Source organism: Poecilia latipinna, unplaced genomic scaffold, assembly GCF_001443285.1.
Source record: "Poecilia latipinna isolate Pla-1442-1.1 unplaced genomic scaffold, P_latipinna-1.0 Scaffold1354, whole genome shotgun sequence".
NCBI classification, from domain to species: Eukaryota; Metazoa; Chordata; class Actinopteri; order Cyprinodontiformes; family Poeciliidae; genus Poecilia; species Poecilia latipinna.
In genome coordinates, this window is record NW_015113970.1 from 1 (window position 1) to 15,166 (window position 15,166).

General features: G+C 40.1%; 1 protein-coding gene and 1 long non-coding RNA gene across 2 annotated transcripts; one reads left to right on the plus strand and one right to left on the minus strand.

Annotated features, from left to right (window-relative positions):
• Nucleotides 1-1,204: 1,204 nt before the first annotated feature.
• LOC106961970 (protein tweety homolog 3-like) lies at nt 1,205-14,878 on the minus strand. Its single transcript, XM_015056110.1, has 3 exons — nt 14,388-14,878; nt 11,933-12,118; nt 1,205-1,750 (listed from the first exon to the last, which is right to left on the minus strand). Exons 2-3 carry the CDS (start codon nt 12,056-12,058, stop codon nt 1,550-1,552), a joined length of 327 nt encoding a protein of 108 aa, XP_014911596.1. The 5' UTR covers nt 12,059-12,118; nt 14,388-14,878; the 3' UTR covers nt 1,205-1,549.
• LOC106961971 (uncharacterized) lies at nt 12,126-14,223 on the plus strand. Its single transcript, XR_001427865.1, has 2 exons — nt 12,126-13,931; nt 13,963-14,223. It is a non-coding gene; the product is annotated as an uncharacterized LOC106961971 (long non-coding RNA).
• Nucleotides 14,879-15,166: the final 288 nt, after the last annotated feature.

The following is a 15,166-nucleotide window of genomic DNA, read 5'->3' on the forward strand; positions in this document are numbered from 1 at the left end:
TTGTGAGACACGAAACGAATGCTATGAAAGAGAACGTATGTTTAACATAACACCCCCCGTTTAAAATATACATTTTCTGGTCAAAAGACAATTGCTTCCTATTACTGTACATGTTTTACTGTAATCTTGCCCTTTCTGCCTTTTGCAGTCCAGTAAGAACACACTGGAAAACAACTGAAAGAAGTCCACATGTTGTTGACCCAGAGCCAAAAATAAGGTGAAGACAAAGACTCACAAGCACACACTTGTGAGCAAAAAAATACAAATAAATGCAATAAAGTATACAGATGTTCTGATCTAAATTCGATTCTCAGTTAGGATATCAAGAAAAATCATAAAGTATTGAAAATCTAAAAACATCTCTCTCCCTCTGCCACACACAGGTACACAGAAAGCTTACATGACTGTATAATTCATTTCTCATCTCTGCATCAAATCTGCTGCTGTCTCCATGGCAACCTTTCTCGGCCAGGGAGAGGGCCGAAATGGAGAGATAAAATAAATAAAGGCTGAAAGAGATGGAGAAGCGGGAAGGGAGGAAAAGTCTCGAGCTTAGAAGCAGAGAGGAGATGACGGTAACTAAAAGAGGGATACATTCACATTCATAAACTGTCTGCACCATTGTTTGGTAATTTGTTGTCTCTTCATGTCTTCCTTGTCACTGTAGCTGTTCTCTCTTTTTTTGGTTTCTCTGTTTTATCGCTTCTACCTAATAAAACAGAGCTTGAAAGAACAACACATATGTAACCATGGAAAACTATTCAGGAAGAAATTGTGCCACTTGGAAGATGAATTATAAATCTGGTCACATTCATCGTTTGTTGAAGACTTTAATTACTGTTTCCTTTGATTTTCTTCCGCATTTGTCATCTTCTGTGGTTCTCTGTTCTATTTTGGCTCCATGTTCTACACCTTTTCTTGTTCTTTTCAGTGATTAATGTGGCAAATATTGTCTCCAAAAAACAAGAACATTTGCAAGTTAGAGCTTGGATCTTGTGGGTGAGATACTTAAAACTCCTCCACTTTGGGCAGGACGTCTTCTAAATGTGTAATATATTTAATTAGTTTGTATATCTCAGTCCTATTTTTACTTTTACGGCTGTTTGCTTTTTGTTATTTTTCTTCCTTTATTAATGGAAGAAAACTCGTTTACATACTTTGTAGTTGGTTCTGAATGTAGATGAGCTAAAAGCAATGGTTTTCATGCTTTTGTAGACAATTTCTATATCTGAATAGATAGAGATAACTAATTATTGCACAACCTAGCTGAGGATTAAAATTATTTATCAGTAAAATTCCAGTGGTCAGACTATTGCACACTTCAGCCTCCTTGAAGTATATGTAGTTCACACTTTGACCACAAAATGTCATATCAAATGTATCTAATGTGAGAGACATAAGTTAACCAAAATTTGAAGTATTGATACGTCCCCTTAGTGTAGTCTCAGTGAAAGAGGTACGAAGCTAATTAGCATCACTAGTCCATAAGGGGATAAGTATATTTTAACAGATATTTTAGGGAAAAAACCAGCTCCAGTCGTTTAGCCTCTCACCTGCAGACGAGCGTGGCGATGATGACGCACCAAGCGGTGCAGCAGCAGTCAGCACTGGGCTGCTGGGAGTGAGAATGGGAGTGTGAGGAGTCTTCCTTCTTGCATCTTCGGCAGCAAAGCCAGAAGGAGTAGATGAGGAGGAAAATGAGGTCCAGGCCCAAACACAGCACGGCCATAGCACCGATGAGCAAAATAGACTAAAGAGAAGGAGGAGAAAGAAAGAAATTATTGGCTAATGCAGTTAGCACATATAAGAATCCTGTTCCAGAGTTATCACAGGAAAGAGGACCATTTTGGATGTGGATATAGAATACAGGAAGTCTGTCAGCAAATATGAGCAGCAACATTACACACTTCATATAAACTGAAGGAATGAATGCTAGTCTATATGCAGCAGTGAACATGACTGGAAACTCCACTAAGAAAAAGAAAAGAAACCCATACTCTCAACAGAACAGACCAGGCTAACACCCAGAGCTAATTAGCTAACCTTGAGAGTGGCCAGGATGCTGTGAGCCAACAACACAGGCTGTGCAGATGTCAATGAAAACTGATTCAAAAACATTCAAAGACAACATAAAGACCCACATGAAAGACGAGTTATGCCATCTAACAAATGACATACACCAGATGTTTAAGAGAACTGCTCAAATTGAAGAGCAAAATAAGAATCACGGCGCTCTAAATGTTTCAAACTGTTTCTGTGTTTGACTTACTTTCAAAAATCCAAATTAAATAAAGTGGAAAAGACATAGCCTAAAACGAGAACAGTTGTAACATTTCTCCTGTTGCAGCAACAGTTGCCGTGTTACAGCAACAGTTGTCCTGATACAGCAACAGTTGTCCTGGATTCTGTATGTAATAACTCTTGCAGCTCTTGCTCCATCTGCAGTCCGCTACTTGTGAATCTCCCTGAAATGTTTGAGTGGGCTTTGTTTACTGCTTGCTGTTATCCCTGCTGCTAGTGCACATTTAGTGATGTTTTACATTTTTCTGTTTGTATACATTATGTTGTGCTATTTTAAATGATTATCACTTAAATCTTTAGAGTTATTTTTTAAAAAGCCCAACTAGGGACTAGTGCTGCTAATTAGCTGTTGCTATTGCACCATGATGCAAACATGGGCCTGCTGTTTTATTCAGTTTGTCTATGTCGATGTGTGTTTGTCCCTATCAAATAAACTTTCTAATAATTTCCCCTCTACATTTTTTTTCCTACCTCTTAACTTTCTATTACAATGCTTGGATTAAAAAAAAACCTCTGTGACGAGACTGCCACCTAATTTACACTACATCCAGCTCCGCTGAGTAATAAATTTCCACTGCTTTTGTTGGTTCTCCGAGGTTCCTCAGCAGTCCTCAGAACATAATGTAAATGAGGGGTTTATGGCTGCCCATTTATCAAAAAACTAAAATCTCAATATTGATACGTCAGGCTGCAAGCACACATGCTCCACTTTTTCACCAAAACTTGGCCTGATACACAAAGTCCACAAAAAAATCCACAGTTCCACACTGGTCTTTACCACTGGGAAGAGGAGCATTTAGGATGCGGATAAAGAAAGCAGGAAGTCTGTTGACTGATAAGGGCAGAAAGCAGATCCACAGGCAGGCCACATAACTGAGCAGAGAAATGCACAAACAAGCGGAGTTCCTCTCTTTAGTTTGGAAATTGTGGTTATCTAGTGAATGTTTCATGCATACAAAACATAAGCAGCACATAACAATACATTGTACTGCATTTATACGTCATCAAATAATCACACCTCCATGGAGAGAAAGGAAGTGAAGCTGTTCAAGAGCTGCATGAGATAAATGCCAACCACACAGATCACTCAACCTCCAAAAGCTTTGAAGTGAAGAACAAAGTGGGGGAGACCGCCCTGTTACAGTAACAGTTGCCCCAGAGAGAAATGAGTTTAGAAGACAAAGGACACGTGGAAGCATATGTGGAAAGAGGTGTTGTAATCTTTTTTTATGCTTATCTATATACCGATATGCTAATTTTCCTGTCCCTTCTGAAGTTGCCATTGCAGGGCAAAGCCATGCAGACACAGGAGGGTTCTAACATTTCATCCGAGAGACTACTTACAGCAGACAAAGATCTCCTGCATCATCATCCTGAAACGGCAGCAATGCAATTGTAGGGGCCCCCGGAGAGTAACACAATCCGACAATGTCTTCAAGATCTTCCTAGAGTTTCCTGCAATTCCAGAGTCTGGAAGGCTTTTTGTATTGACTGTAAATTTCTCCAGTCTGAAAGAAGTTAACTTCCACACCAACTTTAGTGGGCTGGGAGTCAGATTCATGCTTATAAGAACAATGCTAACACATGTGTAGGTGATGGCAGGTGTAATCTCTACAACATGGTAAATATACATTGTTCCATCATCATAGCTTTTGTTAATGAACACTAAAGTACTGATAGCATAGCTTGTTGCTAACATTCATTTTTACAAACTAGTTTTGTTCACCCTTGGTTTACTGACTCTTCTCTGCCAGGTTGAAGACGATGACCAGGGTAGATCAGGAAAAGACCCTGATGGGACAGGAAAGGGAACATGTCTGTCTCTGGTATTATCCAGTGTTATCATCTTTTGCTTTGGTAAAGCCATGCTTAGCACCAGCTACACAATGTTATGTTTCTTGAGTCTAAAACACAACTACATTATAATACAATGAACAAAACCAATAAAGCTTTAGTTTGGACAGAAATGTTATAATTCATAATCTTTCTTTTTTTAAACATAACATTCCATACTTGGGCTTAACTCTTTAAAATTTAACATTAAGTAACCACGAACCTTAAATTTTAATTAAAACCTCAGTGGCGACCAACTCTCTGCAACAGCCTCATCCTCCTCTCAGTCAGTCCGACAGTGCCTAGATTAACTGAGGGGCTGACAAACCGTCAGAGCAGATTAGGCGAGGCTCAATTAGATGCTAATAAGCATGGTGAGCTTGGCTATAAATGAGTCTGCCCACTTTGACGTCACTATGTGAGAGTGAGCATTAGCCCTACCAGAGATCAGCTTGCCAGGTGGAGGAGGGGCCAGCACAGCAAACACCAAGGCACAGTGATCTACTTTCAATCTGCCCATGTGAAGTGTGTGTGTGTGTGTGTGTGTGTGTGTGTGTGTGTGTGTGTGTGTGTGTGTGTGTGTGTGTTGCTGTGACAAGATCAATCACTTCCACTTCTGTGAGTCGTCCTTGCTCTGCCAGACTGTGTGTGTGTTATTATCTATAGACTGGACTCATGCAGGACCTGTACACAACTTTTTCCAGCCCTAGGCAGTGACTGACCTCAAGTGTATTCTGGTTGTATTTAGTTATTCTGCAAGTTCAAAGAGCATCCACATTCAGGATTTAAAAGAAAGTCATTTGTCTGTCCTTTTCAAAGAGCAATGAGATAATTTCTCCCACTATGTAAACTGTAGCCTACAAGCTAAAACTATAATTACTGACTTTGCTCTCCACAGCTGGGAATATGTGTTATTTTGGATCACATGGTTCCACTTTAATGATCTGCAGCTGTTTAACTGTAGCTGACTGTGCAATTCAAACAGATGAACGCAAACGCAGAAGCGTAGACGCAGGGCCTGTGTGCTGTAGCTTCAACAGCCTCTGGATAACAGTTCCTATTTCAGCACTCCAAGAATAAAAAGATGTGAAACGTTACTATGGATGAATGTTTCATCACTATGAAATGCTGAGGACATTCAGTGCATTGCAAAAATAAACCATGCCCAACAGAAGCAGGTTTATGCTGTGGGGCTGCTGTTCTCCAGCAGGTAAGAGCTGATGGGAGAATGGATGGGCAAACCAGGAAAAACCTGTTAGAGGCAACAAGAAACAAAAAACAAAAACAACAACAACAAAAGAAGAGACTTGTGAGTGATGGGAAGTTATCCTGCTTTAATTCAGTGTGTAACATTTCATCTATGTTATGGTGAGGTTTTGATCTTAAAGGCTAAGAAATCATGGTAAATTCAAAAATCATAAAAAGTATAGATACATTTTTTTAAAAATCACAATGGTCCAGTCAAAGTCCAGTCTTAAATTTAATTGAGTATCTATGAATAGATATTAAAATGGCTGTTTTCTCACTTTATATCCAAAATGGTTGACTTTGTGCTATTTTGCAAACAAAATGGGGAATAAATTCAGTCTCTGCACAAGCAAAACTGCTAGAGAAATACCTCAATTTCCTGCAACATGACTGTATACTCAGAATACACTTTATAGAAAATTCTTATTTAAAAAATGATGAAAAACATGTTTCTTTTCAATTCATAACTACTTTATTTTAGTCTGTCAAATAAGATCACAAGAAAATACATTAAAATTTGTGAAAAAGTTCAAGGGGTTTGGATTTTTTTTCCAACATGGAGCACAAAGTAAAAGTGTGAGGGAAACAAAATGAAACTGAGTGAACCAGAAAGAAAAGAACCTACACTGAAGACGTTCTCTGTTCATTTAGAATGTGTCATGTTGTAATATGGTGATGATGCGGTGGACAGAGGACACTGTGTAGGCCTTTGGTTGAGTGTTGAGTGGATGCATGAAAACCTTTGAGAAAGATATACTGAGGCCCTCTAAAGGCTGGCCCCAGTGAAAAAAGTAAAAGAAAAAAGATAATGAAAGAAAGAATCCTTTAACTATCAACTGCCCCACCGCCACGCTCCCTCCCCCAGCCCAGTCCCCCCTTCTTTTTCGTCTTCTCACACTCTTTCCCTCCCACAGCCTAACCGAAATTAACAACTTCACCCTGTGAAAAACACACAGACCCTGAGGGAACCGAGTGACCCCACACCAATAAACAACAGAAAGAGACACATACACTCTGACACAGAAGACCATCTCACTGTAAGTAAGCATATAGCTTACCGTACCACACATAAAAACACTCGGGCTTACAGTCACGGTGCTCACTGACATGGAAACAGCCTCATCTGCTGAAATATGTCAGTATGTAATTAGTCTGAAAAGGGGGTCCTTAAAATTCCAGTGGGTACACACAGGGACACAAACATGCACAAAGGCCCTTAGTTAAACACTGAATAGCTCACAGGAAGTGGCTATTTGGCAACTTAGCAGCACCTCCCGTGGCTCATCAAGTCTCCTTACTCTCTCCTCTCATCTCAAGCTCTTTTTATCTTGTTTTTCATTCCTCCTCCTCTGCCTGCGTTTCCCTCCAGTTCTCATCTTCCCCCCCTTGTTCATGACTGTGGGTACCTTCTCACTCTGAGCTCATGAACTTCCACGCCCCCACTCCCCTCCTCCTCTCTTCTCAGTGCATGCCAGCAATCTGCAGCAACTGAAATGGGTGCTTCTAAATGATGCATCACAGTTTTGTGGGAGCTGCCAAGGCTAAACAACCTGATGCAGAGACCTGGAAGTCACCTTGTTCAGGAATTATAAGGAAAGGGAGTAAAATCAAACATGAGCTTTAGGTTTTTCTGTTACCATGGCGGCGCCCTGTATGACTGTGGCTGCTTCGGCTCTTGGTAACACAGACAATTTGTTGGTTAGGTCAATATTTTCTGTTGCAACATCATCTGGACACCATAAATTCGGAGACACGGACACGGACCAGAGCTCTATAAAGCTCTGGTCTGCTACGCTAGTTGGATCAGTTAGATCAAGCTACATACACAGCAGCAGAATCTTCCAACAACCCAGGTCCATGGAGACACCGGAGGAGGCTTGAGAGAAAACAAAAGCATCGGTGTTATGTTGGACTTACAGATAAGCTAGAAGCTAACCTTTTCCGATTGCAGCTCCCCTCCATCTTGCTTGCTAACATACGCTCCTTTGAAAGCAAACTGGACAACCTGAAGCTGGATTTAACCCCAAAAAGGGAAACAACAAACTGCTGCATTCTTATTTTCTGTGAGACATTAAACTCATCTGTCCCTGATAACGCCATCGGCCTAGATGGGCTAACATGAGTCATGCTCTCGCTGGTGTTTGCATTTACATTAACAGAAGGTGTAACACCACCACCCTGGTCTCCAGTCATTGCTCTGTGGACATTAAGTTCATAATTGTGGGTTGCAGACCCTTCTACCTGCCCAGGGAATTCACCACTGAAATCATTGTTGCTGTCTACACCCCTCGCCCACAACCCTTGCACTAACACCTAAAAGTTTTGAGTACTCTCTTTATTGTGTTTTTATTGTTGCTGGAGACTTTAACCAGGATAACATGAATAATGTTTTTCCAAGAAGGTCTTCAGACGAGCTCCCTGCCCCATCTCAACTCTTCAGATCATCTTTCGGTTATGCTCATCCCAGCATACCAGCCCCGGCTCACCAAAGAAAAGCCTGTGGTGAAGAAGGAGCCTGTGGTGTCCTGAGGGAGCTATGTCTGCACTGCAGGACTGTTTTGAGTGCACAGACTGGGGCATGTTCAGAAAGGCCTCTACACACAACCAACACAGTATGTGGCATCTGTGTCAGACTACATCCAGAGATGTACGGAGAAGGTTACTCCAACACAGACAATACTCATGGGCCAACCAGAAACCTGGGATGACTGAGGAGGTGTATTCAGTACTCAGGTGTATTCAGAGAGAGTGAAAAGCTGCCTTCAAATCTGGTGATGCGGCCGTACTCAGATCAGCGAGGGCCAATCTAAACCATACCATCAGGACAGCAAAACATGCTATCCAAGGTTTCTTTCATGATCCCAGCAACACCACACAACTATGGCAGGGCATCCAGTCTACCATCAGATTGCTCACCACCAATAACACTCCCACCAAGACCGTCTGAAAATGCTAGGTTATATATTATTATCAATATATTATTATTGTACATTTATGTATTTGTAGGCACACTTGTGATTTTTCTCTTTGTTTTGTTTTTCTGTTTGCTCCGGCAGCCAAGCGATGTTTCATTACTAATTTCAATGTTGTGTCTTTGTGCAACGACAATTAAATGAGTCTAAGGTGTGAGATAAAACTGGTCTCTAAAGCAGTTTTGTCGACTTCCTCAATGAATAATTGAAAAGTACCAATTCCCTTTGATTCATGTTACTAATTATAAGAGCTCTTTTCTAGTAATTCATCAATTTTTAATCTAATAATATGTGAAAATGTGTAAAATGCAAAAGAAAGAAAGAAAGAAAGGGAAGGAAAGGAAGACGGTCAACTTCATTATCAACACTGCTGCGAGTTTATTGAACAAAAGTTATGCCACAACTGAAATATCCACATCAACTGGTATTTTAATACCATGCTGATAGGCAAGACTCTAAAGCCTTCAGAACTGTAACTTCCCCCACTGATCACACCAAGCTGAAAAAAATACTAAACCAGTGAAAGAAGAATGTGTTAAACTGTGAAAAAAGTTTAACACTGTAAAAAGTAAAGTTCAAATCTTCAGAAAACTCGTTATCCTTTCCACACATATGCAGCGGATGCTCACTCATGCGCACAAAGAGATTCAGTTTTCTTTAAGAAAGGATTAAAAGGAATTACAAATGGAAACAAAAACAGCAAAAAAGGAAGGAAAGAAAGGAGGGCTTTGGTGACAAAAAAACAGTGGCAGGGAAGAATGAGCAAATGTACCTATAAATGAAAGAAAGCAAGAATTAAACAAAGAAAGGAAGGAGAGAACAAAAGAGAATAAACATAGAATGGAGGAAGAAATGAATTGAATGGCAGAAAGAAAGAAAAATAAAGGGTTAAATGGAAGAAATGAAGGAAAACTGGTCAGAAGAAATAAAGTAAGAAAGAATAGAATAGAATGATAGAAGGAAGGAAGGAAGGAAGGAAGGAAGGAAGGGTTGAGTGAGGAATAAATGAAGCCCGGAAATATTTTTTTCATATCTAAATTCTGACTGGAAAAATAACTAAATTAAATTGAACTTCTTAATTTCTAAGGTACTATCCTCCAATCAGGACTGTACTTTGGTCAATGTCTTCCACTTGGGTAATCAATGTAACCTCAGAAGATGCAGGGCAAAAAGAGAAGAATACAAAAAATTGCCGTACATAGATTTTCATGAACAGTTGAAATCAGAAGTTTACATACACCTACTAAAGACACACACCTCTTTTTTCTCAGTGTCTGAGGTTAAATCAGAACCAACCATTTCTTGTTTTAGGTAAATTAGAATTGCCAACATTACAGCTATTTTGTAATGCAACAAAAATGAGAGAAACAATATGTCAGAAGTCCACATGTAGAATGATTAACATCTCCTTAAACAATGAGGGAAAGCCCAGATGATAGGAAACCCCAGATGCTTTGTTGTTTGACACAACAAAGCAGTGTGTTTTGAAGGAAATGTTAAAAGAATAAACCCAAGGTATCAGGAAGAGAATTGTGGAGCTGTAAAAGTCTGCTTCATCTGGGATGGTCTGGGAACAACAGATGCTTGAAGGTGCCATGTTCATCTGTTCAAACAATTATATTTAAGTATAGACAGGATGGGAAAGTGCAAATGGATCCCAGAACAAAAGCTAAAGACCTTGTGAAGATGCTGGCTTAAGCTCTGCAGTGAAACATGGCCTCTACCAACATGGGCTAAAACGCTACTTAGCAAGGAGGAAATCATTACGCCACAGCACACCTGAGTCAGATAAATGACTCCTTACTGGACCGTCGTGAAACTTGATGACGTAATTATTTTTTTTTTTTTACTCATCTGTGTGAAAGGTGATCATTGTGAGGGTGTTGATGTGGTCAGTTTAGTGTAAACCATTTGGTAAATGGTTGAATAAAAAACTGAAACAAAAATGTTTAAAATTTCTTTTAGAAAAAAAAAAAACATTTTATTTTGCCTGTTCATATTTCTACTTTTAATGACTTTGAGGTCAAAGACGTGGACACAAACAGCTGGTCAAGAACTGAATGCTGGAGCAGCAGAAGAGTGGAGCGAGCAGGAGGAGCACCGAGCGTCCCAAGAAAGAAAGAACTTTTCAGAATTCAGCGAACATTTATGACAGATTTTAAAACACAGATCGCCGTCTGATTATTGCTGCAGAGAGTCTGACGCCCTCACATTAGTCTCAATGAGAGCAATGGATGCTAGAAAGAATATAATGACAGTTTTTAAAACACACATCCACCACTGTTGTGACCCCCATTAAAACATTCTTTCAAAAGGATTTCAATTGTCTTTGTTGTCAGAATAATATTTAAAATAGTACTTTTTTCCTCTTGCTGTCACTCCTAACATTACAGTATTTATTTTCTTGATCCCTCTCTCCCAGTCTTCTTCTGTCTCTGTGGCAGGCAGTGCAGCAAGCCGACTGCAGGAGAGCGGGAAGGGGAAAGGGTCACGATGAAGAACAGGGTTAAAACTCAAACATACAGAAAAACATCATTTCAATCATTTATGAATTTTAAAAATATTTCTTAAATATTTATTCAATGTGTAGACAAAAAACATCCGTTTTCTTTTTTTTCTGGCAGAAAAGATGGGAGGTCCTGACAAACTAGCTAATTTCCCTAAAATGTAACATGAATATAAAATGAATTATGGAGATAAAACACGTTAGACGACAGGTCAAACCACTAACCTGGTTATATCAAACAGTTTGCCAGAAGAAATCCTAAAAAGCATTGAATTAAATTAAAATATACTTACTCCAGGACAGATGAGAGCTCCAGCGAGAAACAAGATGGCGATGAAATATTCTGAAAGTGTTTTGAAGAGTGAACCATGTGACCACACTGTGATGCCTGCCTCACAGCTGCATCTCATTTTCTTAAGTTTAAAGAATGTATCATTTCTGTTTTTGAAGTTGAAGTTCATGTAACATTTTATTAAGTTGAATTCAATAATGTGTACAGTTAACTTGATTATGTCAGTCCAGCTGACTAAAACCTAGTATTATTTGTTACAGTGTGTAAACGTCTGAAGTCGAAGAAAGTTACAAGATATCTCCCCTCCCCCACCCCTCCCCCCAAAAAATATTCTAAGCTCTAAGCGTTCTGGTGTTGAGTAAATAATAATTTTGGCAATTCTGATTAATGTAAAACAAGAGATGTTTTATCTGATTTCACTTCAGAAAATCTGTTTATTGGGTGTATGTAAATATCTGATTTCAATTGCACATCCAATGAGGAATGAGACTATTTCATTAATAAAGAAATTGTTTTGCACTTATGTATCGATCCAAATGGTTGAGTGGTAGCAGCTTCAGAGGCCTGCTTCATGAACATTTAATTCATTTCCTTTCAGGAAGCTCTGATCAATGCAGAGGGAACCCCCACACACGAGAAGGCCCACAGAAACCACTCAGCCAGTCGGCTGTAATTTAACAGCATGTGCATGTGACAAGAGGCGGGACGATAATGTGACACAACGTGCTGCACAACAAAACGAGAGTGTGAAGTAATTAGCATCTTGTATTTTCTCCTCACCTTCTGATACTCTGAGTCCTCTGGTCTGAAGTCACTGCTCACCATTTGAAATTCCAGGTTAAAGTGAGGTAACCGGTGAAGCAGATTCACCCACCAAGGTGGAGAGTAGTTGACCACGGCCGCCATCCTGATGCAGCTGCCTGCAGACTGTGACTTCGCTCTGCAGCCTGGTTCTTCACCGGGACACTGCAGAACAATTCAGAGTTTACACAGCCGCAAAGCACAGTGGTTAGTCTCATTCTAAGAAATGCGTCTTATGTACATTTCGCTGCTAAAACAGTCTTCTGCAGAAATCCACATGCAACAATCAGGCATAAGATTATGACCATCTGCCTAGTAGTGTGTTAGTTCCCCTATTTGCTGCCAAAACAAGCGCTGCCCCTTCGCATAAACTCCTCTAGACACCTGAAGGTGTGCTGTGGTATTTGGCAAAAAGTTCTATAAGTTGTATGGTGGGGACAGCATGGATCAGAGCTGTTTGTCCAGCACATCCCACTGACAGTAAATCTGACTGAGATCTGGGAAATTTTGAGGCCAAAACTGTTGCTGTGCTCCTTAAAGCTTTGCTGAACAAAAGTTAAAGATGGAGAACATTTTGTGACAGAGAAACATTTTTCTGTTGAAACTGAGCACAACCATCAGAGAGCACATCTTCAATGAAACGGTGTGTGTGGTTTACAACAATGCTCAGGTATGTTGTACATATAAAGGGAGTCCTTCAAATGCTTCACTGTCCTTGGCCTGCTGGATGCCCAACACTGACAGTCAAACTGACATAATTGCTTGTTTTGTGATTAATTCAGCAAAATTAATATCTGCTCATTTGAATTAGAAAATTCTAATTTAAATTCCATGCAACTTGTTGCTGCTTGATAAATATAAAAACAAAAACAAAAGGAATAAATTCCACACTCTTCATTTTGACACATATAACTCATAGCCGGATAAAAGTCATTAATTTCCTCACTGGTTATGGTTAGACCCATGTGGTTTGTGATTTTTCTTAACACCAGCATACCTCGTGAGAGTCAGTGTGACGGAAGCTTAAATTCTACATTGATGTTGTGATGATAACATGTTGACAATGTTCAAACAGAACACTGAACATCTATAGTACCACACTGCTTTTTTGAGCTTTGCCGTCTTCTCATACTGCATAATAAGGCCACATGTTCCCCAAGTAAGCAACACACAAGTATCCAGTCATCCAGGACACAAAAGAAAATGTGACTCTGCAGAAAAGACCCCCTTCTTCCACAGCTAGGTCCAGTTCTGAGGCTCGCATGTACCTTACTGACTCTCTGGGCGGTGAGCAGAACAACTGGTTTACAGCCGTTAATAAACTGCAGTGCCTTGATACCACTGATGCTTTTCTATCAGAAGCAACATTAGCTTATTCAGGTATTTTAGCTACAAAATCTCAAAGCAACGTTCTTTCCATAGACCAGTTTTTAGAGATGCTCACCACTGCAGAACAGAAACACCCAACAAGAGTTGCAGCATTGGAGATGCTCTGACCCGCTTATTTACCCTTGTTCAATTTGTTGCACTTACCTATCTTTGCTATTTCTAACACATTCACTTTAAGGACAAAATGTTCACCATAATATTCCACCATAATCAGGGTTATTTATACCACACATCAGTGGTCATAATGTTATGCACGATTGGTGTATGATTACCTCATCACACAGGGGATATGGAAAAAGCATGCCAATATGAAGCATATTCTGACCAGATAACGTCAGTGTACTGTAACAGTAGCTGTTTCACTGTCAGGAAAAATGTTGAGTTTCGAGTTAGAGTCGCGTGCAACAATGAACCTGTGTGGATAAAATAATGCATTTTGACATTTTACTTGCATTCGATGAAAGCCACAAAAGTGATGATGAAATGGATGACTGTGGTGTATGCTGGGTTTCTGCCTGATATATTATGCAGCAACACTGTCTCAACGGAGGGAAATCTCTTTCTGATACGATGAAAATTATCTGTGAAGGTGGTAAATGTAAAGAAATGTACCACTGAAGGTATCTTAGAGACAACATTCTTGGGGAAATCTTATGTATGGTAAAATGATGGTTGGCGTTTCTCCCGCATCACCCAGTTTGCACCCGTGGTGCAAATCACAGGCTCCGTGGCATAAATCAGGAGAAATGGCCGTTAAACGCGGCCCGACGCACTTCCATATCAAGTACATTATAGCAAACACACGTAGGTCAGAGGAAATACTGTCATGAACACGATGAGAGGTTATTTATTGTCTCAGTCGATTAGACAAAAAAAAAAAAGAAAAAAAAGGTTGGAAACCCCGGATTAGCTGGCTTCATCCTGCTTTGTGATTATTAAAACTACTGCAATGACTGAGCCGTCAAAGCAAAGATGATGAAAAAAATGCAGCAAATAATGAATTTGCTGGCATGTCTGAGTGTGGGTGAATAGGAATACCACCTACCTAGTGAAGCACAAGCGGGCGCAGAATCTCGTTCAGCAGCTTATTTCTTCTTTCCGGGAGACCAGAGCGGCGTGTACCTCACCTTTTGTCTTCCTGATCCCGTGATGGTGGAGCTGGATGTGAAGACTACAAGCTGCTGCGGCATCAACGCGGCTGGACCGAGCTAGCTGCGACGAGCCAGTCGGCTACAGTCCCGACCGCATCGAAAAGAACACAAAAACCTGCACGCATTTCCCCCAAAAAAACACGACCGCTTCGACTGTTCTCCCCTGTGGCAGATTAGGGGTTAAACTATTTGACCCAAAAGCCTAGCTATGTGGTCATATATTTATTTATTTTACAGTTCGTCGATGCCGTAGCTGTCTTTGCTTCCACGACGAGGGTCGGTTAGGTACCTTTAGCGCTTATATTGTTGGAGCATGAAGCAAACACGGTCTGTAGAAATCCCCGGAGGATGGGGCTTTGCGGCAAGCTTTGCCACTCTGGATGTCTCTCCATGTGATGAGCAAATGCGCAAAAATGGCTCCCCCTGACGTTGAAAAGGTGGTAGTACAGGCTATGGAAAAGCCTGTACTAAGATAATGGGTAGATGGATGCTAAAAATATAGCTAAATGATTTAGAATTTGATCATAATTTCAGGAACTTTCACCACCAGGTAACATTAACACATTATGTATGATGGGTGATGGATGTTTGAAAGCTTTTATTTCTGTTAATTATGATTATTTTCTGCTCACAATTAATAAAAACATATTTAGAAAAAAATATATCAGACCAA

Bases quoted from the DNA above. Each gene is read 5' to 3' on its own strand.
- LOC106961970 (XM_015056110.1), bottom strand. From the start codon at position 12,058: ATGGCGGCCGTGGTCAACTACTCTCCACCTTGGTGGGTGAATCTGCTT. The intron at 1,751-11,932 runs GTGAGGAGAAAA...CCTTCTCTTTAG, and splicing joins AGGACTCAGAGTATCAGAAG to TCTATTTTGCTCATCGGTGC.